This window comes from Nomascus leucogenys, chromosome 9 (genome assembly GCF_006542625.1).
Source record: "Nomascus leucogenys isolate Asia chromosome 9, Asia_NLE_v1, whole genome shotgun sequence".
NCBI lineage: Eukaryota > Metazoa > Chordata > Mammalia > Primates > Hylobatidae > Nomascus > Nomascus leucogenys.
Genome location: NC_044389.1, coordinates 49,552,131 through 49,577,295, shown reverse-complemented (window position 1 = coordinate 49,577,295; position 25,165 = coordinate 49,552,131). Strand labels below are relative to the sequence as shown.

Genomic DNA, 25,165 nt, shown 5'->3' with positions numbered 1-25,165 from the left:
TATATGAAATATAAAATATATCAAAGAAACAAATTTTTAGAGTCCCTGAAAAGCAGCAACAAAATAATAGAACAGTGATTTTGAACGTTAAGTAAAAAGGCCAAGCCACATATGGAGGGAAAGAAATGACATGAGCCTCCCACTTCTCCACACCATTCAATGCTACTTAGCAGTGATGCAATGCCTATGTAGTCCTATAGGAATGAAGTGTGATACAATAATTTGATATCCAGGCAACCTGGTGCATGGCTGTTTAGATGTACCATAACTTATTTAACCAGTTCCTAATTGGCAGTGGATACAACGATGGTGCAGTGCCTATCATGATACCCAAGAACATCAGATTTGTTTTTAAATAAAATGCATGGTACATAGGAGTGTATATGCTACCATTGTGTTTGTGTGTATGTGTGTGTATACATATAAACACAGGCCAGGGGTGAGCAAATTACAGCCCAACCCAACACCTGGTTTTATAAGTAAAATTGTATTGGAACACAGCCTTCCTCATTCATTCATGTATTGCCTGTGGCTGCTCTCACACCACAACAGCAGAAATGAGTAATTGCCACAGAGACTGTGTGGCCCTCAAAGCCTAAACTATCAGGCCCTTTTTAGAAAAAGTTTGCCAACCTCTGACATAGAATACACAAGAAATTGATAATGGTGATCACCTCTATTGAATGGATCTGAAGGGAGGGAGACTTACTTTTTGTTCTCTTTACACTCTTTGGTGCACTCTGAATTTTCTACCATGTTTATTCTGTTACTACAGGGAGAGGATGGAATGAAAGAAACTAGGAATCTCCAGGGTTCTGCAAATCAATGTTGTCTATGCCGGGATATCATGCTTCCTTACCACTGTCCATTTAGAGGAAATGAGCAAAGTGCAGACTCTACTACTTCTTCTTCTATTTTTTTTTTGAGACAGAGTCTCACTCTGTCACCCAGGCTGGAGTACAGTGGTGCGATCTCAGCTCACTGCAACCTCCACCTCCTGGGTTCAAGCAATTCTTGTGCCTCAGCTTCCCGAGTAGCTGGGACTACAGGTGTGTGCCACCACGCCTGGCTAATTTTTTGTATTTTTAGTAGAGATGCGGTTTCGCCATGTTGGCCAGGCTGGTCTCGAACTTCTAGTCTGAAGTGATCCACTCACCTCAGCCTCCCAAACTGCTGGGATTACAGGCATGAGCCACCACACCCAGCCCAGACTCTACTTCCAGCAAAAGCAGAGAAGTGCCATGCCCAAGGGCAAATGACAAAAGGTAGAGGGGAAGAAAGACATTCGCTTGGTTGTATTTGGAGCAAAAAGCACCTCACATTGTCCTCTCTTATGCAAATAAATAATGAGGGACTTTGATTATATGACAGAATAGCTTTCAGACACAAAAAACAAAATGATTTTAATAGATCCTAGTTTCAGAAAGATTTTTAAAAATAAAACTTTAAAGTAATACTCTCTACTTTCACTCAGGCTCAGTTCTAAAATGTCCAAAGGGTTTTAAACTGACCTAACGCTCAGATTTTAACTGTTTAAGGATTTTTGAAAATGTACTGATTTAGAAAATAATTTATCAACTAGTGAAGGCTCAAAAAGGAATCTAGTTAATTTTGTATTTGAGGCAGGGTTTTGTTTTTCTTAAAAAAGTCATTTGAAATGTAAAAAGAGAGAGAGACTTATCCCCACCTTCAAGAAAAACGTTCTAAAACTAAACGTCTCACTTTCATTTTTCCATATTTAGTCCTATGCTAGTATATCTTCAGTGATGCTAATATTTAGCATTATTCACACATCGGAATAGCAAGATAATCATCTGAAGGCCAACAGTTCACGCTCTCATGCAGGTGAGCAAACACCGACTTGTCTGTTCTTTGAATAGTTCTGTACTAGCCATTTTGTAGGGCTGACCCCAAATTCTTCCCTGAAGTAATTAAGTGAGACAAGTAATTACGTCACTGTAAGGCTCTAAAATGTCACTAAAATGACAACCCAGCTACTTCCTGAAGTTTTACACAAGAACTCCCCAGGAGCAGGCACTAAGGAGAGACGATCTAAGAAATGTCTCCAAACAAAAGGTGCTTAAACATCTTAGCAAAGGCAAAGTGTTCTGGGGCATTGTTTTATGTGCAGCCAAGGCCACTCAAAAGATAAAACTGGCCAGACACGGTGGCTCACACCTGTAATCCCAGCACTTTGCCAGGCCGAGGCAGGCAGGCTGACTGAAGTCAGGAGTTTGAGACCAGCCTGGGCAACATGGTGAAACCCCGTCTCTACTAGAAATACAAAAATGAGCTGGGTGTGGTAGCGTGTGCCTGTAATCCCAGCTACTTGGGGAGGCTGAGGCAGGAGAATCATTTGAACCCAAGAGGCCAAGGTTGCAGTGAGCAGAGATTGTGTCACTGCACTGCACTCTAGCCTGGGTGACAGAGCAAGACTCTATATAAAAATAAAAATAAAATAAAATAAAATAAAATAGAAAATAAAATAATAAAATAAAATAAAATAAAATAAAATAAAATAAAGGCACAGAAGGCAGTCAGCCTCCCTGCAAGGTCCCAGGGCTGCCACTAGCAGATTAGGCAAAGGTGAACCTTCTCCTAGGCAGTGCAGCTCAGCTCCAGGGGGTGTAAACACAGGCTGGGTCTCTGCCCCCTCTGCCTGTCTGTGGAGCTCCCTGCTGCATGAACAACCTACACAGCTGTTCATGGCAGTCCTGTGAGCTCCTCAACCTGAACGCCAGACAGTATTTCCACATCCAGGCTTTCCTCTTTGCCCTAGAATGTCCGCATGCATTTTCAGTTACAAATGGGAAGAGAGAATTATTTCACAGTCCCACAACCAAGACTGGGTCTAATTAAGATGCTAGGACCATGAATCAGCCCTAGAGAGTGAAAGAGTGGTTTAAGAAATGTAATCGTTTCCTCCCATGCCCCTACAGGGATGCTGCGTTGGGACTTACCGTGGTAATTCCAGCCACATGACCCAGGATGGGGACCAGTCACTGGGTGGAGCCATGTTGTGGTTGGAGTCCAGGGCTGCTGGGCTGCTGCAGTCTTCCTGGGGCTCATGCTCTTTGACTTCCAAAGCTTTGAGTACTATCGAGGATGATGTTCTTTTCAATAATGCCACTGCCTCACTCCGGCTGACCTCTGTCAGTTCGACCCCATCCACATTCAACAAAATGTCACCTGACGGCCAGAGAAGCAGAAGCTATCTTTAGTGAGAGCACAAACAGGGACTTCTGCTTAAAGTGCAAGGGGGTAGGGGCTGACTGGGATTGCAGGGATGCAGAGAGGGCAAAGGTTTTCTTTGTTGACAGGAGGCTGGGTGCTCACATAGCAAATGGTAAACAGTGTGTGCATTCCAAGGTGCTGTTAAGACTTGTTTGGGGTTTTCTAAAGCACACCTATCAGTGTTTGGCTCTTGCTGAAGGAAGGAAGGAAGGGAGTGAGAGAGGAAAATTAGTCTTGTTCACTATTTAATCAAAGAAAACCTACTTTTTCACTCTTTTGTTTCTTGCTTTTAGCATAAAGTAGGAGGATTTGGCAAAAGCTCCAGCATTTGCACAGAGCCAAGCATGTAGTAGGCATCCAGTAAATATGGATTGAATGAAAAGAAACTACCCATGAGAGTGTCTGGCAGAGGAGTCTTGGAGCTGCACTCTTAAAGAAGCAGAAAGAACAACATTTTCATTGCTAAGGTGAAAGTAGCTACTATTGGTTAGGTGCCTACTATGTGCGGGATCATTTCCATACAGATCATATAATCTTCTAGCTTATGTTCTGTTAACAAGTCATTTGTTAACAAGCCACTTTGTTTGGCCTCATCATTCTCCACCCAGATGTTTTGCGGAAAAGAGAAATTAAAATATACATCTCCCCTATTTCCATTTTCTATTTTTTATCTTCATCCTGTTTTTTTCTGTCCCCTTTTGCTTATCTTTCTTATACAGAATAACCACAGCAAGAGCAAAAAGATAGGAGGAGAAAAAAGAGAAAGGCCCTGAGTCCTTTCTGACCCGAAAGAAGCATCTTTCAGACAGCTGACTAAATCTCTTAAGATACCATCCCCCTGTGGCTCCTCAGGCTCAGCAGCTGTACTTGGGAAACTTCACAGTTTATCTCTTGAATCTGGACTTTTAAATGGCGTAATTCCTCATCCATCTGAGCTACCCTCTTGTATGAACTGACAATATTATTAAGGGTACATATTTGTAGAGGCAAATTTGATATCATCTTCCTTTATTTACTCAAAGTGGCCCAGAACACATGAGCTTAAAGTAGTGAAATACTTTTCACCCTGGGAAAGTATCTAGCATGATACTTTCACTTAATGAGTATTCATTGAATCAAATCTATCAAATGACTTTTTCTATCTAACCCATATAATGGAATAATTCATGAATTATTTCATGAATTCCACCACCGGATCAACCCACCAAAGAACCATTAGAATGAATGGAACTACATTATGCCATTTAATAGAGGCAACTTGCTCATAACTGTAGCAGTTCTCTATTAATTCCTGGAATAGTTTGGAGATTCTAGCTTTACTTGCAGGCAAGTTGGCCAGCAACTAAGAAAAGTGGAACCTGGTCTAGTATCTGTACTCAAACCAATCATGGTCAATGGGTAACAAAAGTCCTGGCCGATCACTCCCACATTCTCTCATTAATTTTGAAAATAGTCACCTAACACAACAAAGCTACTAATTTCTCTTAATACTCTGCCACCCCAGTGCCTTTAAAATCCCTTTACTTTTTACCTGTTTTTATTCTTCCATCTCTGCTTATGACTCCTCCGGGCTCAACACTGATGACATAGATAGGCAAATCCCATTCTCTATGTGATGCTCCCCCTGCGACGGTCATGCCGAGAGATTCACCGGGGTCTTTTCGGATATTTACCACCTTCTCATGACAAATAAGTGTAGGATGGAGGGGCTGAAGGCACAGACGGAAAAACAGCACATGAATTCACAACTCTGGTAGTTTTTGAATGTAGAAAATGCAAAGTGGGTTTCCATTTTCTAAATGCAAAAACTACCAAAGCTGCATAAATTATGCAAAGTGCATAAATACAATGGTGGTTCTTGAAATCACAGAGAAAGACACCCTCACCTTATCCACTCCCAACCATAATAGGGTTACACTGTCCCAAATTCTACAGGTTAACTCAGATGAAGTTTACATTTCAACAGGGAAGAGTAAAAATGGAGGAAGGAACAGATTACAGACCATTAGAAAAATATATTTCTAAAATATTTTCGTAGAGACAAAGTCTTGCTTTGTTGCTCAGGCTGGTCTCGAACTCCTGGCTCCAAGTGCCTTGGCCTCTCAAAGTGCTGGGATTACAAGCATGAGCCACCGCGCCTGGCCATGGAGGAATCCTAAGCACACAGAGTGAACTGCACCCAAAATTTCTCAAGTGAGTCATTAATTCCTGATAGTAGTGAGTCAGCATTTCAAAAACACTCTGTCATTTATAAATATCAGAAACTTTTCTACGTTAAAAAAAGTAACCATATTTTATAGAGTCTTCTTTCACACCTGCTCAGTGCTTACCAGGCAGCCTTGCCTGCGGTGAGCAAGAGATGTTTAGTTGTGCACTGAGGGGCTGGATGCAATGGCCGAAATACCACAAATATGACGTGTGCATGTGTCCTGTGTCTCATGAACCAGTGTCCATGACCATTTCCTTTCTCAACCAGAAAAGAGATCAATGTCAGCAATGGAAAAAAAAAAATCATCTGTGAAAGCTTCACACCCAGGGTTACCTGACTTTGGCTGGAGAGGAGGAGAGTTACATACGATAGAGATGACTTTTCTATCTATCTTTTTTCGCCATTCTCCTCACCCTACTTTGGACACCTTACAATGTTCCTTGATGTTTAAAAACATAATTTATGGTAAAATAGTTTAAGCTAATTAAAAACACAATGGGTACCTGAATATTTCTCAAACTATAAGACACATTTCCATTTTAGAATATTTGCTTTGGATATTTAGAATAAAACATTTTAGACAAGTAAAAAAGCATAAAGAATAACAGAATGACCTACCCATGTACCTCAAAACCCTCCATCAGAAATAAACATTCCATGTACACTTAGTCGCTCTATGACTCTCTGCTCACAGGCCTTTCCTCCCCACAGAGGTAAACCATGCAAAATTTGATGCCTATCATTCCTTAACTTTTTTAATTGGCTAAAAGTTTTCTGTCCCACGAATCCTGCTTTGTCTTCTTTGGTATTTCTTTGAATTGTTTAAGCTCTTATTTTTAAAAAGCTACCTGGTTTCCTAAACCAAACAAGATTTTAGTAAGAATATAAAAACTGAAATAATCAAAGAGCCATATATGTCTCGGTTTTATTTTCCATATGTTACTTTTTTGTGAGGATATTTCAGAAGTCAGATAGAATATAAGTTAAAATGGAAATAATTACAATTCCCACTAAGTCAGTTTGTACGTTTCCAGGAATTAAGACATATGACAGAGGGTTGCAGCAGAAATGTGATCAGATCCTCCCAGATCTTTCATGATGAGGAGGTGGAAGGAATTATAAAACCACAGTGCAGATGGAGGCTACCTTCTCCATAATTTGATGACTTAGAATATGACGTATTCTAGTTGATTCAACTAAAATTAGTTAATTGGATAAAAAGTTCAATTAGTTAATTAAGCTAATAAACTAGTTTTTCATTAATAAAGATGATCAGTTAAATTTAAACATTAAGCATTTACTAGCAAAAAGACATCAGGGAGTCCCTATCCATAAAATGTTTTAGCAGGATATATCTGGTCTGTCTAGACTCCTTACTGAAAAGAAACAGGTCATTTATGGATTTATCAGGCTTGGCTGGCTGGAGAACCTGGAGGGGTGTATAACCTTGTAGGCTCTGTAATTAACACAGTATAAAGCAGAGTTGTTCCAAAATAAAAAATTTGAATATTGTTTCTGTATATATTACTCAAAAACTCAATTTGTAAGCTATTCCAACCAACATATAGATTGACGTAGAAAGCAAACGGCATTCCCTACTCTCTGTTGCAAGAAGAATGAGCTACCTTTAAGAATTTTTTTTAGTTACAAGTGATGCCATGAAACCAGAACTCAGGAGAAATGACTGAAAGAAGCTCATCAGCATCACAACAGGATGCCAAGCCAAAGCTATAGGACTCTGAATTTGGACTAAACAAGGTTTGTGTTGCTTAAACACCATCCAAATGAAGAGGTTAAGGCATTGCCTCTAATAGAAGCCACAGAAAGAAGTATAAATTGGGCTGAGTCACTTCATTTGAAGTGAGGATGCAAACTGGTGGCCTGAAGAATGAATTCCACCCACAAATCCACAGTGTTTTAGAGTTTTCTGGATTTGAATGCCATATAACATGTGCTGTCTGGTTTGCCCCAATCCCCACCACTCCCTAATGTTACATGAACTTCAAGTGTTTAAATTATCTTCCTGGGCCCTTCAGAAACACAAACAAAAACTAAAAGTAGTGGGGACATCATTGATTTCTAGGCAGACTGAAAGATTCAAAAGCCAGAAACCAGGCAAGCTGCTGGCTTCATTTCAAAGTGAATAAAATACAGTCCTCAAACAAGATGACTCTTGGTAAAAACATGCCATTTATTTGGCTTAGGCTAGAAATCAGGTCCCTTTATGAGGTCTGCATGATCAGGTTTCAAAACTTTCCTGCACCTTCCTCTCTCCTGCCTGGAGGGGAGACACCTGTTATCTCTTCAAGTCCTAAATATGGGACTTTGGGCTTTTACTTTTACAAGTCAAAGTGTTTCTTTAAGTAAAAAAAGTCCAGAGATGACACTTAGAAATGTTAAAGCAAGCAGACTTCCCAAGAAATAGTCCCTTGCAGGAGCAGGGGACCTGCCCTAGAGGCCTCACCTTGGGAGTGTTGCTCCTCTCCCCTGGCCCTGGGGACCAGCTGCCATTGCTGTTCCAGCCGGCTTCCTGAAAGATGTCAGGGCTCCGCTGCCGAACCTGGCGGGACACGACGAGGTGAACACGTCTTTCACTGGCCTGGGCAAGAAGACACAGGCATTAGCCACTGTCAGTTTCCATCCACTGCATTCAGTGCCAGGGGCTTACAAAAACATCACTTTGATTATACCATTTTTTTTATGGCAAAACTTGATTTCTAGTTTGTTGGGGTTTTTTGTTAATATCCACCTTGTAATTTGGCAAGAGCATGAGAGCTCTTTCCTTTATCCTTAAACCAGGTAGTGAACATCGCTCCAACGGAAAACTAGGGAAGGTTTGGTTCCTTCCAATCTTTGAAAAGGCATCATCAGATATTGCTAATTCATTTGTAATTAATGGTTGTACCACACACAAGCCATGCCCTCAGTTCTTCCCAGATAGAATTAGGTGCACTGTGTAAAGTAGCAGCCCAAGGCAAAGGTCTAAGATCAATGGTACGCAGTAAAGAAAAAGAGATGGAGTTAATGGCAGTAACCTGCCACTGCAGGAAGAGAAATCCTGAGCCTGACAGTTGCAAATATTTGGGCATAGGAAAGGTTTAGCACTTTAGAAATATGGGGATGACTTCATACATTAATATGTACAGCCTAATCAAAATCCTTTACCTTCAATTCCCAATCACAAAGACATGGAATCAACTTAAGTGCCCATCAACTGATGGGTAGCTAAAGAAAACGTGGTATGTATATACCATGGAATACCATTCAGCCACAAAAAAGAATGAAATAATGTCTTTTGCAGCAACTTGGATGGAACTGGAGGCTGTTATTTTAAGTGAAGTAACACAAGAATGGAAAATCAAATACTGCATGTTCTCACTTGTAAGTGGGAGCTTAGCTCTGGAGATGCAGAGGCAGAGTAATATAATGGACTTTGGAGACTCAGAAAAGGGGAGGTGAGTGGGGTGAGGGATGAAAAACTGCCTATTGGGTACAGTGTACACTATTCAGGTGACAGATGCACTAAAATCTCAGACTCCACCACCATACAATGCATCCATGTAACCAAAAACCACGTGTATCCCTAAAGCTATTGAAATACAAAATGTTTAAGAAACTGCAAAAGAGTAATTTGCCTTGATTTCTTTATTTTTTATGGAACTACCACTTACTCTGACTGCTAATTCTCTCTGCTACATACATTGATACTTGGTCAGGCATTCAGAATAGCAAATATAGTACTTATTGGAAAGGTCCACTCCACATGATTGATATGGTTTGGCTGTGTCCCCAGTCAAACTTCATCTTGAATTGTAGCTCCCATAATTCCCACATGTCATCGGAGGGACCTGGCAGGAGGTAACTGATTCATGGGGGTGGGTCTTTCCCATGCTGTTCTTGAGATAGTAAGTCTCACGAGATCTGATGAGTTTATAAATGGGAGTTCCCCTGCACAAGCTCTCTTGTCTGCCACCATGTAAGACATCCCTTTGCTCTTCCTTCATTTTCCACCATGATTGTGAGGCCTCCCCAGCCATGTAAAACTGTGAGTTCATTAAACCTTTATAAATTACCCATTCTCGGGTATGTCTTTATTAGCAGCATGAGAGCAGACTAATACAATGATACATTTACAAATTGTCTCTCTGCCACAGATTAGTTTCACATGTGTTGGGTAGTATGGGACATTATTCCAGAATTGCTGACCATTGAGATTTCAGAGCTGCAGGTTCAGACTAAATCTTAGACCTATGAAACTCAGATAAATAGAGCTCTCTGGTGGCCTAGGCTGAAGTAGCCAGCTGACCTCATTTATCACTTTAGTAAAAGTTGAAAATGAATGAGATACGGAAGATTTGATTAGAAAGATTCCCAAGACAGACCTGGTTTAGGGACAAGGGAGATGAAAGAGAGGAGTAAGGTTTGGTGGTTCCTCTCTTCATCCCATCCCTTGCTCCCTCACCACCACAGCAGAGAAGGGGCAGTGACCTGCCAGCTTTCTTCCTATACAGGGATGGTTATTGGGCTAGGGGAGAAAGGTCATCAAATGAGGGCATTGAAATTCCATGCTCTTTTCCATTGACTCAGACAATGGGGGTGGAGGTATTTGCTTCCTGCCAGCTATGGTCTGAACATGTTTCCCCAAAATTGAGATGTTAAAATCCTAACCCACAACATGGTGGCATTTGGAGGTAGGGCCTTTGGGAGGTGATTAGGTCATGAAGGCAGGTCCCTCTTAAGGAGATTAGTGCCCTTATGAAAGCGGCTGGAGGAATCTTGTTTGCCCTCTACCATGTAAAGACAAAGTGAGATGGTGCCATCTGTGAGGAAGTAGCCATCCCCAGACACCAAACCTGCTAGTGTCTTGATCTTTGACTTCTTGACCTCCAGAACTGTGAGAAATAAATTTATGTTGTTTATAAGCCACCTAGGATAGTGTATTTTGTTATAGCAGCATGAATGGACTAAGACACTGCCTTTTCTGCATCTTCCTTCCCAGAGCACACAACTCACTCACTCTCAGGAACTAGGACGTTGTTTTAAAAATCTCAAGTAAATACTTTGGGAGGCTGAAGCAGGCAGGTCACTTGAGGTCAGGAGTCCAAGACCAGCCTGGCCAACATGGTGAAACCCTTTCTCTACTAAAAATACAAAAATCAGCCAGTCGTGGTGGCAGGCACCTGTAATCCCAGCTACTTGGGAGGCTGCAGCAGGAGAATTGCTTGAACCCAGAGGGTGGAGGTTGCAGTGAGCCAAGATGGTGGCACTGCACTCAAGCCTGGGTGACAAAGCAAGACTCCATCTCAAAAAAAGAAAAAAAAAATCTTTAGTAAAAACCACCCACCAATGAAACCATATCCCTATGGTTGTCTGACACTAACCAGTCCAAATCTTCATGACTTTGCATTCTTATAACACTTCTTCTCAGGGCTCTCTTGAAACTTAGGGGTCATGATTTGGGTGGCTGTAAATTAAATGAACTTTTAGAGACAACTGCTAGCATACAGTAAGAGTGTCTATTGTAACATCAAAATGGACGATTGGCCAGGTGAGTTGACTCATTTCACAAAAATTAGAAAATCCTTCTGAAAAGGGCCCAAAGGAGAAGTTGGAGTCCTCCGCCCATGTCCTTCACACAAAGTCCGGCCATCACTTCTGATCTCCCCAGCCAAGGCTAATGTGCCCTTCCTTTGTTTACCTATCTTGAATTCCCTGGTGTTTCTCATCACATATAAAGCTTGTGTCTGAACAGAACAAAAATAAAAAGCCCAGGAAACAATCGTGAAGAAAGCTGACATGAAGAACGATGGAATTAGCCGACTAAATCCAATTCTTGGAAGAGTATTTTGTAATAGCTGTGTCTTTCTTTGTATTATAAGCCTCCCTTCTTCTAAATAAGATTATCTTTGGGAACTCTCTAAAGCAAAACTTACTAAAAGATAAGAAGTGGTGAACGTTCAGGTCAAAACCCCAATTACTGAGCTTGAATTTGCTCTCTTTGGGGAAACTCCGATGTTTTGAAGGATCCCAGCAGCATGTCCGTAGGCCTGCAAATCGTATCATGTTCATTTTGGATTAGGAGCAGCCACATGATCTAAGCACCTCATAAGAACTGAGAAAATTTTAGACTTACACATCGAATCAACTTGCCAGGCAAAATCCAAATTGCCAAGGAGAAGCCTGCAAGAACTATTTAATTCACATTTTCAAGGATAAATTTCTCACTGGATTTTCAAATGCTGGCTTTGGTATTAAGTTGTTGGCAGGAACAACACTACAATAAATAATTCTGGTATCAATTTACTTGGAAAGAAATTCTCTGCAAGACTGGATCTGTGGCTCTTACCAGCCACCTTGTAAATTGCTCACAGGAAGACCTTGTTTGATGCACTTTTGTGGTGTTTGAAGATATAAGGTAGAAAACGGGCTAATATGCTTGTCCTGGCTTTAACCCCTATCAGGAGCTGGATTCAGTGTAGAGAAACATCCCCTAGCACCAGAGAATCTTTCTTTCCACTAGTATCAATGTGGTGTGAGTGTGAGGAGGGGGAGTATAGGGGAGACACAGAAAGACTGAATGAGAAAATGGCAGAAACTTGTTTATTTCACACCTACATGATATGTACCAAGAAAGTGGATACAGCAGATCTGTCATTCCGGCAAGCAAGGAATAGCTTACTGCAAGAAAGAGGTAAGACAGCTTCTCTCTGGCATCTCTTGGGATATTGCAATTTGGGCAAAAGGATGGTTTAACAATGGTGGCTACCTTAATTAGAAGACATGACTTAAAGTTTGCTCTCCTCTCTCCCTTAAGAATCCTAGATTGTGATCTAGGCAAATTCTGGACATACTAGTTACAACCTGCATAGCTTGACTGCTGTACCATATTCTTTCCCTCCCAAGAGCTCAAGCATTAGACTCCCTCTCTCTTTTCCGCCCTGGGTCAGTTCACCCCTCCTTAGGAAACTTGGTGGTCCTCCGCTCCTGGGAGGGCACCATATTGATGCCAAACTTAGTGAAGACACCCAATTGGCAGAGCGCACTACAGCCCAGAGCTCCTGGGCTCAAACGACCCTCCCGCCTCAGCATCCAGAGTAGCTGGGGCTACAGGCATGCCACTTCACCCGGCATCCCTCTCTCTTTTCTACAGGCTAAGAGGAAGGGGTTCTGATGCCATCCATATTCTCCCCTGTGGACTTCAGCTTATTGGCAGCCTCCTGACAACCACTCTGTCCCCAAGGCTGATCTATGCCTGCCCTGGGCCAGACACCACACTGGGAACCTTGAGGACATGGTTCCTGCCCTCCTGGAATGTTTCCTACTGCAGGGACAGTCATATGGGAGTGCCATGGAAGAGAAATGGGGAATATACTTAAGGGTCTCAGAGGTGGGACCAATTACTTCTGGCTGAGGAAATAGGAACCATCTAATAATCAGAGAAAAAAAAGAGGGTTAAAACTAAGTAGCGTTTCTATGGAAGGACTGGCTTTCTGTCGTTTTGTTTAATGACTGCTTTTCTCTTTTGAGATTTGACTCAAAATTGCCAATCATATTTATATGATGGAACTTAGCATTTTGCAGAGCTATACACTGGAGCACAGGGCATCTTTCTACTGTCTTGGCATTGCATGAATCCATACAGTGACTAAGAGAAGAAAAACATAGTCCAGAAGCCTCATTTATATGTACCCATCTTTAAATAACAAAGCCTACCTCTTGTAGCTGGAAGGAGTCTGGGAGTGTTGCACTGTGATCTCTTGCCAAGCAAGCATCTTCCTTTATGTTCAGTCTGCAATTGACTCTTTCCCTTCCAAAATCCACTGTGGCTGATGAAAACTGCTCATACTGTCAGGGCGTAACATACATTTGCAACTTCCCAGAGCAGAGAGATGGAAGTCAAACATGCCACCACACAAGGGGCAGCATTTTGCAGAGCTGTACACTGGAGCACAGGGCATCTTTCTACTGCCTTGGCATTGCATGAATCCATACAGTGACTATGAGGGCCAGTGAAACCATACAGGGAGAGTAAGAACTGGTCAAGTACCTGTTCTCATCCAGCCAAAGGCTTCTCCTGCTCATTGGCAGAGACAGATTGGAGTTAAGCCAAATGCATGATAACATTTGCTGCCTTTTTGACATATAGGTATATGCTTAAGTAAAATGTATGATAAACTATATAAAATGCACTGGGTTCATTTGTTATTGTGTTTCTTGTATCAGTTTTACAAAATTTCAAGTTAAGAAAGTTAAGAGTTGCCACCCTCTCCCCACAATGCCCCAGGGTATTATTCTATACACACACTAGAAAGGAGACTCCAAACCCACTGCTGGGCATTAGGACCGTGTTGTTCAAAGTAGGCAGACCATGTACATAGCTCCCTTTATAGCATAGCCTTGGTACGCAGGAGACTCATGCTTGATTGCGTGGGCCCCTTGTTACAGAAACAGCTGAGAGCTGTAATGTGACTGATAACTATATAAGCTGCTTATAGAGCTCATCCTCTAGGGTTTCATCATCAACATATTTTACATTAACCTGATATTTTAATAATCACTTCTTTAAAAAATGTATCCTACATTCCTCATTGGTTTCTTTTCCAAGTACCTCAGAATGAGACAGTTTGGCTTTAAATGACTTTTCAACATATACTTGTGGGGATGGCTCTTTCTACACTGTCTGTGGTTGCCCCATTTTAGAATCCCTTCTAGCAACTCTTCAAGTATCATTCTCAGCGAATCCATCTTGTGCTCACGAAGCCCTGGGAAATTGTGAAGGCGCTGGTTCCATAAAATTAGAAAGTCACAGACACACAAGAAATGTCAGACATCATCTCATCCAACATTTTCTCTATAGCCTATAATTCAATTTCCCTACAAATTCCTTGCCATGTTGTCACCCAGCTCATGCTTCAGTATCCCCAATGACAGGGAGCTCACTGTGTCCCAAGGCAACATTGGCCATTTTTAGATAGCACTAATTTGAATGTCTGTCCTTAGGTTGAACTTAAATTTGCCATCCTATTGCCTGCCTATTGGTCTAGTTACACCCAGTAGGGCAACCCCACATCAATTTCTCTGTGACAATCCTATTTGAGGATCACTCTCATTGCTCTCTCTTAGCTCTTTCCCTTTCCAGGTCAACTATTCCTAGTTTTTTCCACATTAAATATCTTTTCAAGTCATCTCAAAAATGTAATAAGTTCTGGACTCGCTGTAATAAAGTTGTGTGTGTGCACATGCAGAATAGAACCCAGAAGATGAGTTCTGGACTGACCAGTACAGAGTACGGTATTTTTGTTGACAAACCAGCTGCACTGAGGACCTCATTAATGGCGTTTCAATTTTGTCATTCATACAAGCATAGGAGATTGTTTCTATGCTCTATGAATCCAAAAACTCAATCGATTCCTTTCTTTACCTATGGATTAATTGAAAGGTGACAAGGAGGTATTCAGGACTGTACTATAGGACAAATTATAGCAGAGCAGCCCACCCCGAGACCACATAATGCCATACAGACCTTACGTGACAATACAGACAACTGGAAGCATCAGAACTGAATGATATGCTAGAAAAAAATCAAAGTCATCAGTCATTCCTGTTGTTATGTCAATGTATTTCACAACAAGGTTTGGAAACAGAATCCTTCCCCTTCCCTTCCTTCCAGTGAACAAAAGAACTTCCGGGAAAAAAAAACCCTTCCACTGAGCAACGAGTTGGAGGCTCCAGAAATACAACTCTAGAATGAGAGGCTCCAGAAATACAACTCTAGCATGAGAGGCTCCAGCAATACAACTCTAGAATGAGAGGCTCCAGAAATACAACTCTAGAATGAGAGGTTCCAGAAATACAACTCCAGAATGAGAGGCTCCAGAAATACAACTCTAGAATGAATTAACGGTGTACTATAAGTTGATATTCCCTATAAAATGGGTTTGGTCAGGGCAAATCTGGTCTGTATTAATTTGTTTGCCATTGAAACTTTGGACCCCCAGAAAAGTGCCTGATATATTATTAAAAAGTTTATGAGTATCTCATGCTGAAGAGGTGGTAGCTCCTTCAATGAGCTAAAAGCAGTCAGTCTGGCCAAGGGAGAGAAAATTAAGGAGGCTTTGAAGAAACATAGTAAATAGGATCTTAAGATTTGATCAGGGTGGAAAAGGAGAATTAGGGCAGCAATATGGTTTATTTTTCCCAGTAGACTATAGCTCCATGTTCATCCTTATGTTCCCAGAAGCATATATCTTTAGATGCAAAGACATTAATGATAATACAGATGGTGACTTATATGGGATCATACAGATGTCAGTGACAAGGGCAAGACACAAGGATTTAGTTCTTGAGTCCCTGAATCTGCTGGTGGCTGAGTCAGTAAAATGACTCAGCATCCTTGCCTCCGACACCATTTCTTTTAGGATATCTAGAAGTTACTCTCATGATTATGTTCTATAAAAAATATATATTTGGGGGCATATGTGGGTTAGAGGAAGGGTAGTGAAGTTTCAAGATCGCCTAATATTTGCAGTGTGTAGCTGCACATAATGTTCACTCATGAAATTCTAAGTTGAAAAGATGTACAGTTTACCAAGTCACACACTTTATCAAGAATTCATAAAATTTGGAGCCCTATATAAAAATCACTTGAACTTTGAGAATTCAGCTCAAGGACATTAAAAAATATTCTATAATCAAGTCTATGTGCATTAAATTTACCACAAACCATGGTAAGACAATTTATTTAAGTAGGGATTTAATTCCAGATTAAGTGTACTGATCTGTTAAAAAAAAATACAGATCTATCAGGTTTTATTTCACTGGCGATTCTGACTGGCTCCGGGGGACTTGAATGTTTACAGTACCACAAAAGTTCTACCCATTTTTGCAGGTATATAGCAGAATTCATGAGCTAGAATCATGTATTTAAAATGCATGTAGGTAATGCAAGTAGTCCATTATTGGCTTTGTGGCTCTGTCTGAAGGTCTATCTCATTAAAAAAAAAAAGTTTGAAGAGCCTGTTGTCAAATGTTCTTTGATGAAATGAATTCTCATTTAAATATTGATTCATATAAGGAAAAAAACAATTACACATATGCCAGTATTGATGAAAGCCCCTATTATCATCGGCTCTACAAATGGCTTTGAGTATTTTCAGTTTCTGCATCAAGTCTGGAATTGCCTAGGGCAAAAAGGCTTAAGAGGGACATTCAAATTTGAATCTTTGGTCCATTATTTCTTTGTTCTGTTATCTTAGCTACGACATCAGACAGTTCCAAAAAGCTGCCTCTTTCATACAGTTATTCCAGTCATGATGCCCAAACACTTGAGAAATTGACAATGGAAAAAAATAAAATTGTACTTAGTAGCTACATAAGTCATCAGCACCATATTTGAGGCTTCTATCTCCATAAGGACTTTCTTCTTAAAAGGGCCTGGCAAACCCAGGCTGCTGCTGAGTAAGCTGAGGTTAGAGCTCAACATATGTAAAGCTGGTCAAATATAAAATGGTTGTGGCCTCTCTGTAATAACTCTTCACTGAAGTAACACAGAAAAAAAGCTGAATGTGGGGTACTGTGGGAGAGAACATGACCAAAAAACATGTTGTCTGGGAATTTCTTTGTAAGGCAAATGTGATTCATGGAGTAGACATACAAAGGCAACATAGCCAAGGATTGGTTAGAAATTTGAGTCTCAACCTTTGAAGGGTATTTAGTTTAATCCCCTCAGCCTGGTGTGCGTTACAAATATCACATAAATAAAATCCACTCTTCAGAAACGGCATGCGATTGCTTAGCTAGGATTTTCCAGCATTCCGTGTTTTCCATTTCTTTTTCAACTAGCTTTGCTCTCATTTTTTTTAAAAGGTTTTTCCTGCTTATGAAGCATGTTGGCTTTGTTTAGTAAGCAAAAGAATCTTTTAGGAAGTCCCCGTGTTAGGCAAGATTTTATTCCATAAATTAACTTTCTCAAGGAAGAAACTGTTTTTCCTTTTCTGTTATTAATCTACAAAAGCAAAATGCCATATGTAGTCAAGATTTTTCCAAATGACATGATGAGTAAGAGTTTTTCTTTTGCTTATTGCGAAGTATAGTTGGCAAACATTATCTCCAGAATGTGAGTTGCACTGACTGACCTGCAGAGGGAGTTAACAAGTGTAACATGAAAAAATACTGGTGGTCACCTAAAAGGCTAGTTTTCGAAGTGAGAAAAAAAAAAATCATGTTAAGAATGCAGTTTCTTCATAAAGAAATACAATGGACTCTCCCTTTTCCATTGTGAAGGTTTTCATAAACATAGCATATTTTCTCTTCTCATTCATTGGCCGCTAATGCCACCTGCCTAATGCTGACTTGGTTGTTTTGAGATAAAAGGCAGGAATACATTCCAAGCTCTACCAGGCCAGGACCTGTACCAACCTAGTTCAGCATGGTACCACACACCTCTTGGCACAGAGAAGTTGCTCAGCCAATAATCACTGAACAAATTCAAGGGGACAAAGAGTAGATATGGTATCTTGGGGACAAATGGCACATGAAAGCAGATTTGGTGCTTCTTTGGTAAATGGTTTGATAACCAATCCCTAGGACATAAAGTTAATGTATAAAATATATTTTATATACACATAGATGTTCATAATTTCACTCCATTTACTCATTTGGCAAATATTTATCGAGTGCTTACTATTGCCAGCCATTGCTTTAAGTGCTGAGGATATGATACTTTTTTTTTTTTTTTTTTGAGACAGAGTTTCACCCTTTTTGCCCAGGCTGGAGCACAATGGTGTGATCTTGGCTCACTGCAACATTCGCCTCCCGGGTTCAAGTGATTCTTCTGCCAAGTAGCTGGGATTACAGGCATGTGCCACTACCCCTGGCTAATTTTGTATTTTTAGTAGAGATGGGATTTCACCCTGTTGACCATGCTGGTCTCGAACTCCTGACCTCAGGTGACCCACCCGCCTCAGCCTCCCAAAATGCTGGGATTACAGGCATGAGCCACTGCGCTTGGCTGAGGATACAATACTTTACTGTACTGTCTGGCAGGTAATATTAGTTGGTAGTAATTGAAGAGTGTTGTAGGATAAAGTGTATATGAGCAGAAATGGACACAATTCTAAGTAGAATTGACAGTGAAGAGCTCTCTGACAGTTGAGGGGAGATGTGAATGAACTGTAGGAATGTGGCAAATGGATATTTAGAAGATTCTTCCAGGCAGAGGAACAGCAAGAATGCCAGGCCTGAGGCAGAAATGCTTGAAGAGCAGCAAGAAGGCAATGTGGCACATGGTTAAACATGGGGAGAATACTAGACACCCTCTTCTGTAATAAATGAGGCTGGATACAGAACAGAAGGGCAGGAGACATATGGCACAGCAGGCCATAGTAACAATCTGCAACTTTAACCTAAGTGTCTCAGGAGGCCTCAGAGGGCTGAGAGAGAGAGAGAGAGGCATCCTGACTGGAGTGGTTTGGTAAAGAGCTCATTCTCTGCTGTGCGCAGAGTAGGAGAATAGATGATTAAGTGTGGAAGGCAGAAGGCCAGCAAAGAGGCTCTGACCGTCCCTCAGACCAGGTCAAAATGGGTTGAGGGAGGGAGACGCTGAGGTGAGTCAAGGTTCTTTTTGGCTCAAGTCACTGGGTAAATAGAGGTGCCATTTTTACAGGCTGGGAATGGCCTAGGGGAGAGCATGTTGGGCAAGGGATGGAATGGGAGGAGCCAAGGGTTCAGTTTTGGACATTAAGTTTGAGATGCCTTTGCCATATCCACAGGAAGATATGAAGCAGGCATCTGGAGGTGCAAGTGTGGTCAGAGGAGAAGGTGAGGTGGGCACACGAATTTAGGAATAGATGGCATACGCCTCAGAAAGAAAATGTCTCTTTTTTTGTTTATTTTTTGAGACAGAGTCTTGCTCTGTCTCCAGGCTGGAGTGCAGTGGTGCAATCTTGGCTCACTGAAACCTCTGCCTCCTGGGTTCAAGCAATTCTCCTACCTCGGCCTCCCAAGTAGCTGGAATTACAGGTGCCCACCACACCCGGCTAATTTTGTATTTTTAGTAGAGATGGGGTTTTACCATGTTGGCCAGGCTGGTCTTGAACTACTGACCTCGTGATCTGCCCGCCTCAGCCTCCCAAAGTGCTGGAATTAAAGGCGTGAGCCACCATGCCCAGCCAGAAAATGCCTCTTCTAACTCTGGTTTTGTTCCCCACCTGCTCTACTGGGCATGAGCTCGGGCCCTCTAGGGCAGATGAGCATCCATGGCGGCCGAGAACCACCTTGGAACTGGGACACCACCAAGTGGCACAGCTCAGAAGCTAAGGTACCACGTGTGTTTTCTGCCCTGGTGGGCAGAGGGAGAAGGCTAAGTCCCCTTGTACCCTCTGCCTCAGGCTGCCCAGGTCTACAATGACAGTAATACCATCCAACACTTGGTCCTCTTCCAAGAAGAGGGATAAGCTACTGTACAGGACAGTGAAGACAGTCGCCAGCACCTGGAAGAATCACATAACCAGATCTCAGGTGCAGGCAAATTTATTTGTGTTTAGATAACCAAGTCCTTGAGAGCAAACAGTCTTTTGATGATCACCCTCTGTGGAACTTGGTGCAGGGCTCGGTCAGTTACTGCTGCTGACTTACTGCCTATTCTCAAAGTATGAAGACTTCAGTCCCTAAGTGGAAGTTGATATAGACTTGCTGGATAATTGAGAATGCTTCTTAAGATAAGGCCTCTGGATCTTGCCCTTCTCCTTTCAGCTCTCCACTGACTTTAGAGAGATCATTCTAGAAGATCATGCCATTTCCTTTCCTAAGCCCTTCCAAGAATGCCCCCATGGCTTTGCGGATAAAGTCCGAGGTCCTTAGCATGGCTCGCAATATTTCACATGATCTGTCTCTTGTCCATGGCTGCTTTTTAAAATACACACCCCAGGCTCCAGGTACTATTTATCATTTCCCTAATAGGCTGATATGGTTTGGCTGTGTCCCCACCCAAATCTCATCTTGAATTGTAGCTCCCATCATTCCCACGTGTTGTGGGAGGGAGCCGGTGGGAGATAATTGAGTCACGGGGGTGGTTCCCCCATACCGTTCTTGTGGTAGTAAGTCTCACGAGATCCGATGGTTTTATAGAGGTTTCCCCTTTTGCTTGACCCTCATTCTCTCTTGCCTGCTGCCATGTGAGACTGGCCTTTCACCTTCTGCCATGATTGTGAGGCCTCCCGAGCCATGTGGAACTGTGGTTCCATTAAACCTCTTCTTCTTCTTAAATTACGCAGCCTTGGGTATGTCTTTATCAGCAGCAACAGAATGGACTAACACATGGGCTATTAAGGAAATGTTCCTTTGTCTTGTGTCTCCTTAGGATGACCCTTGCTGACTTGTACACTGGAGAACTTCAGCTCATTCCTCAAGCCCCAAGTTCAAGATCTTCCTCCTCTGAGGAATTCATAGGCCCGGCCAAGCAAAAATCTCCCCTGCGCCTTCAGCAGCATCATACAATTTTTCCATTGCAGTAGTGTTCGACTGCATGGGCAGTCATTTAGATAAAGTCCAGCTTTCCTGCCACACTGGAGGATCCTTTGGAAGAATAATCTAAGTGGTCCTCCCTCCAATTTCTGCATCAACCCAGGGGCACGTAAGCAGCAGAACTTAACAGATATTTGCTGGATGAAGCGAATGAATGGGTTAGAACATAAGAGCCCAGAACAAAGTCTTTTCTTCCAAGAATAAAGCCCCCAGCTTATGAAACGCCGCTGAGACACAAAACTATCAGAGCATTATACCGGGTGAAAAAAGCCAGTCTCCCAAGTCCATATATGATTTCATTTATATAACATTCTTGAAATTCAAAATTATAGAAATAGAAAATAGATTAGTGATTTCCAAGGGTTAAGGAGGACGTGAGGTGGGAGGGAAATGGATGTGGCAATAGAAGGCAACTTTTATAGGGATCTTTGTGGTGATGGAAATATTCTGTTATGACTGTTAATGTCAATAGCATGCTTGTGATGCCATACTATGGTTTTGCAAGATGTTAACACTAGGAAAAACAGTAACGAGACAGGGATCTCTCTGCATTATTTCTTACAATTACATATCAATTGATAATTATCTCAAAATACAAAGGTGAGTTACAATTGCATATTAATTGATAATTATCTTAAAATAAAAAAGTTAAAGAAAAAAATGTCAACAGTGACCCTGACAAAGTCAACAAAATACATATAGGTGCTTGATGACATTATACTGGTCAGAAAAGTGGATCAGTTTGAACAGTCATGAACTCTACTTGCCTGAGTGATCAAGAATTTTTGTCCCTGTCTTATTAGGGGGCTTCCTCTCAGGTTCATACTTGGGTTTCCATGTGCTTTCCAAGTCACCTGGACTTAGCCATGGAGACTAAGACTTACTCTGTCCATAGGATCCCTGGAGAATGCATGGCATAGCTTTTTTTTTTTTTTTTTTAAGATGGGTCTTGCTCTATTGCTCAGGCTGGAGTGCAGTGGCACGATCTCAGCTCACTGCAACCTCCACCTCCCAGTTTCAACTGATTCTCCTGCCTCAGCCTCTTGAGTAGCTAGGATTACAGGCACCTGCCACCACACTTGGCTAATTTTTTGTATTTTTAGTAGAGACCGGGTTTCACCATGTTGGCCAGGCTGACCTTGAATTCCTGACCTCAGGTGATCCACCCACCTTGGCCTCTCGAGAGTAGCTGGGACTACAAGTGCACACCATCACGCCCGACTAATTTCTTGAATTTTGTAAAGATGAGGTCTCACTATGCTGCCCAGACTGGTCTCAAACTCCTAAGCTCGAGCCACCTTCCTGCTTTGGCTTCCCAAAGTGTTGGGATTACAGGTGTGAGCCTCTGCACCTGAATGAGCTACCACATCCAACATGGCACAGCTTCTTATGGGAGTTAATACAACTGGATGTCTTAGATGTGCCCAGAATGTACGTAAATGACCCCTGGGTCTACACTGAACATACTGGGTGCAGGGATGACACAACCCTGCTGACCCTGAGTGATCCTAATTCTGTGAGACTGTAGCATACAACCCAACGTGTTTATCTGCAGTCAGACTGGATGGCTGACAACACAACACCTAGGGAATGTCCATGGTCTTGAAACCCATCATTTGCTTAAGTAATGTTCTTTTTTTTTTTTTATTTGAGACGGGTCTCGCTCTTGCTGCCCAGGCTGGAGTGCAATGGTGCAATCTCAGCTCACTGCAACCTCTGCCTCCTGGTTTCAAGCAATTCTCCTGCCTTAGCCCCCCGAGTAGCTGAGATTACAGGCATCTGCCACCATGCCTGGCTAATTTTTTTGTATTTTTAGTAGAGATGGGGTTTCACCCTGTTGGCCAGGCTGGCCTTGAACTCCTGACCTCATGTGATACACCCGCCTCGGCCTCCCAAATTGCTGGGATTACAGGCGTGGGCCACCATGCCCAGCCGAGTAATGTTCTTACCTGGGCAGAAGCTTTGAAAATGTTGGTCTTTCCATCCTGACTCCTTGAAAGGGAGGCACCGCATGACACATGTGGTAGTGACTGGGTGCCTGGTTCAGGGGGATGTGCGTTCTTGCTCATGTCCGGGGTTTCTGACTGGGATCCTGGAATGACCTCTGACTCACCTGAATCAGATGAGCTGCACTTTCTGGGCTGCCATATCGAAGGTCATGTCCGTTGATGGCTAACACGCGGTCGTTCTCCTCGAGCTGACCATGTCGATCTGCCACACCGCCATCCAGCACATTGAAGATGAAAACCCCAGGCTCATCCACCTTGCGCACCAGTTTTATTCCAAGCTGCTCCTCGGGGCTACTTTTGTTGAGAATCACATGAAAGCTGTCATCCCGGGGTCCGTAGGCATCTGGGACCTGTCCATTGTTCCTGCTGCAGAACTTCTGTTCACGCAGCACAGTCAGCCACAGCACCTGGCAGGGCTGCCGCAGGAGACGCACAGCGTAGTTGTGAGGGACATTGCTGATGTCCATCCCGTTGACCTGGGGGAGGTGGAACAATCGTGCGGTCAGCTCCACCCGCCACAACCCTTCCTGAAAGATCCAGGCCCACAGAAAAGCCAGGATCCTGTCTTTAAAGACTGCTCTGCTCTCCCACCTCATCCTGTGTCCAATAACCGCACCTTCCAACAGTGTTTAACAGTCTAACCCTGTTCTCTCCAAGTGTGGCCTGCAGCACCTCTCCAGGCCTCTGTGAGCAGACACCGTCTTTCTCCACCTTGTTCTTACCCAAGCCCACATATTTATTCCCAGAATCCTGGCCTTCATTTCTGTTGTCATTATTTTTTAGCTGGCAGGAAAAGAGGGAAGGAAGATAAGGTAGGAAAAGGCAAAAGAAAAGCACTTTTCCCATTTGCCTCAGTCAAATGATTGCATTAAACAGCTGTTAAGCCGAGTTGACATTTTCTTCCCAAAAATCTCCAACTGAATTTTTCTCCCTGAACTTCCAGTCCTCACCACTGTGTATGTATGTAGATGTGATAGTGTGTGACTGAGGGTCTGAGTGTGTGAGCATGATGGAGTGTATGTGCGTGTGATACTGTGTGTGTACGCATGGGAATGTGTCAGGTCTCAGGGTGGTCCCCTGCAAGGTTTTTTTTGCCCGTGTTCTCAGCAAAAGGAAGAAATCCTTGCACAGTTTCAAACAAACTGATATGAAAGGAAGTTTCCAGGCTCTTTTATTGAAAGGCTAGATCTCTTTATAAAGCTACTTAAACAAGCTTAAGCTCGGCCCTCTCATTTGTGCCTCACTAATAATGTGTAGGGCTGATACTGCACGGAGCTTTCTGGTTTTAATTTCTCTGGCTACACAGGCCCAGCCTGGAGGCTGTAGCCCCCTTTCGCAGGAAATGCTGCACTCTGTGTTTGAGGCAAGAGGCCCCATGGAGCAGAAATAACTTTCTTCAATTTCTGTAGTTTGATAAGATTTCTTGTATTTGCAGCCAATTGTTAGAGAAGGCTTGGAACGGGCTTTACAAAGGCCTTTCTTGAGGATATAATCACCTGTTCTCTGGTGCAGCTCCACAGGCTCCCAGAGCTCACCAGAGCAAAGGCAAAGCTCACCACCTTTGTCCAAGCACAGGTGAGGGGAGCACCTGAGGTGGCAGGGCCGGGTTCCCCCATCACCTCTGGGCCCAGAGAAAGTCAGGGGAGTCAGGGTTGCCTGCTAAATAGTCCTGGCAGCCCTTTTGTTTGTAAGCGCCAGTTGAAGGCCACAGGAATCAAAATATTTTATTATGCAACCCTCCCAGGCAGCATAGTTTCCACTAGAACTGGGAGGCAGCCGTGCACAGTGTAGCTGATTGTACTGCGGCCTGCCCCGAGGGCCCTGTATTATGCTCCACCTCGGAGGCCAGCAGGAATTTCAGCATTTCTGTGAAAACTGCTTTAGGTTATTTCTCCTCTTATTCCAACCAGTTTGCCAAAGAAACAGCTCATAATGTGACAGGAGCCGGTCCCTCAGCAACCTAGAAGGGATGGGATAGAACGGTTATCTGAGTGTCAGATAGAAAATATACGAGCAGGGAGGGGTTTCTTGTCACTTTTGGCAAACGTTGGACTTCTGTCTGGTAAACAGCTCTTTTTATCCTTTCTGTTCTGAAAATTCCTCTTTCCTCTTAACCAAGCCTCTGAGGACAGTGACACCCAAAGCATTCTATTCCAACACCTGTCTCCCCTGGAATGTCTCTGGGTTGGTG

The 25,165-nt window shown here is 42.6% G+C and overlaps 1 protein-coding gene across 5 annotated transcripts in view; it reads right to left on the bottom strand.

Moving 5' to 3' along the window:
• The window catches only part of LNX1 (ligand of numb-protein X 1), a 112,441-nt gene that overhangs the window by 26,803 nt on the left and 60,473 nt on the right, over positions 1–25,165 (bottom strand). For all 5 annotated transcript variants that reach the window (XM_030818931.1, XM_030818933.1, XM_030818932.1 and 2 more), the window contains 4 exons: positions 23,079–23,450; positions 7,908–8,042; positions 4,766–4,943; positions 2,961–3,189 (listed from right to left, as the gene is read on the bottom strand). In XM_030818931.1, coding sequence (XP_030674791.1) covers positions 2,961–3,189; positions 4,766–4,943; positions 7,908–8,042; positions 23,079–23,450 — 914 coding nt within the window. The remainder of the gene's footprint in view (positions 1–2,960; positions 3,190–4,765; positions 4,944–7,907; positions 8,043–23,078; positions 23,451–25,165) is intronic.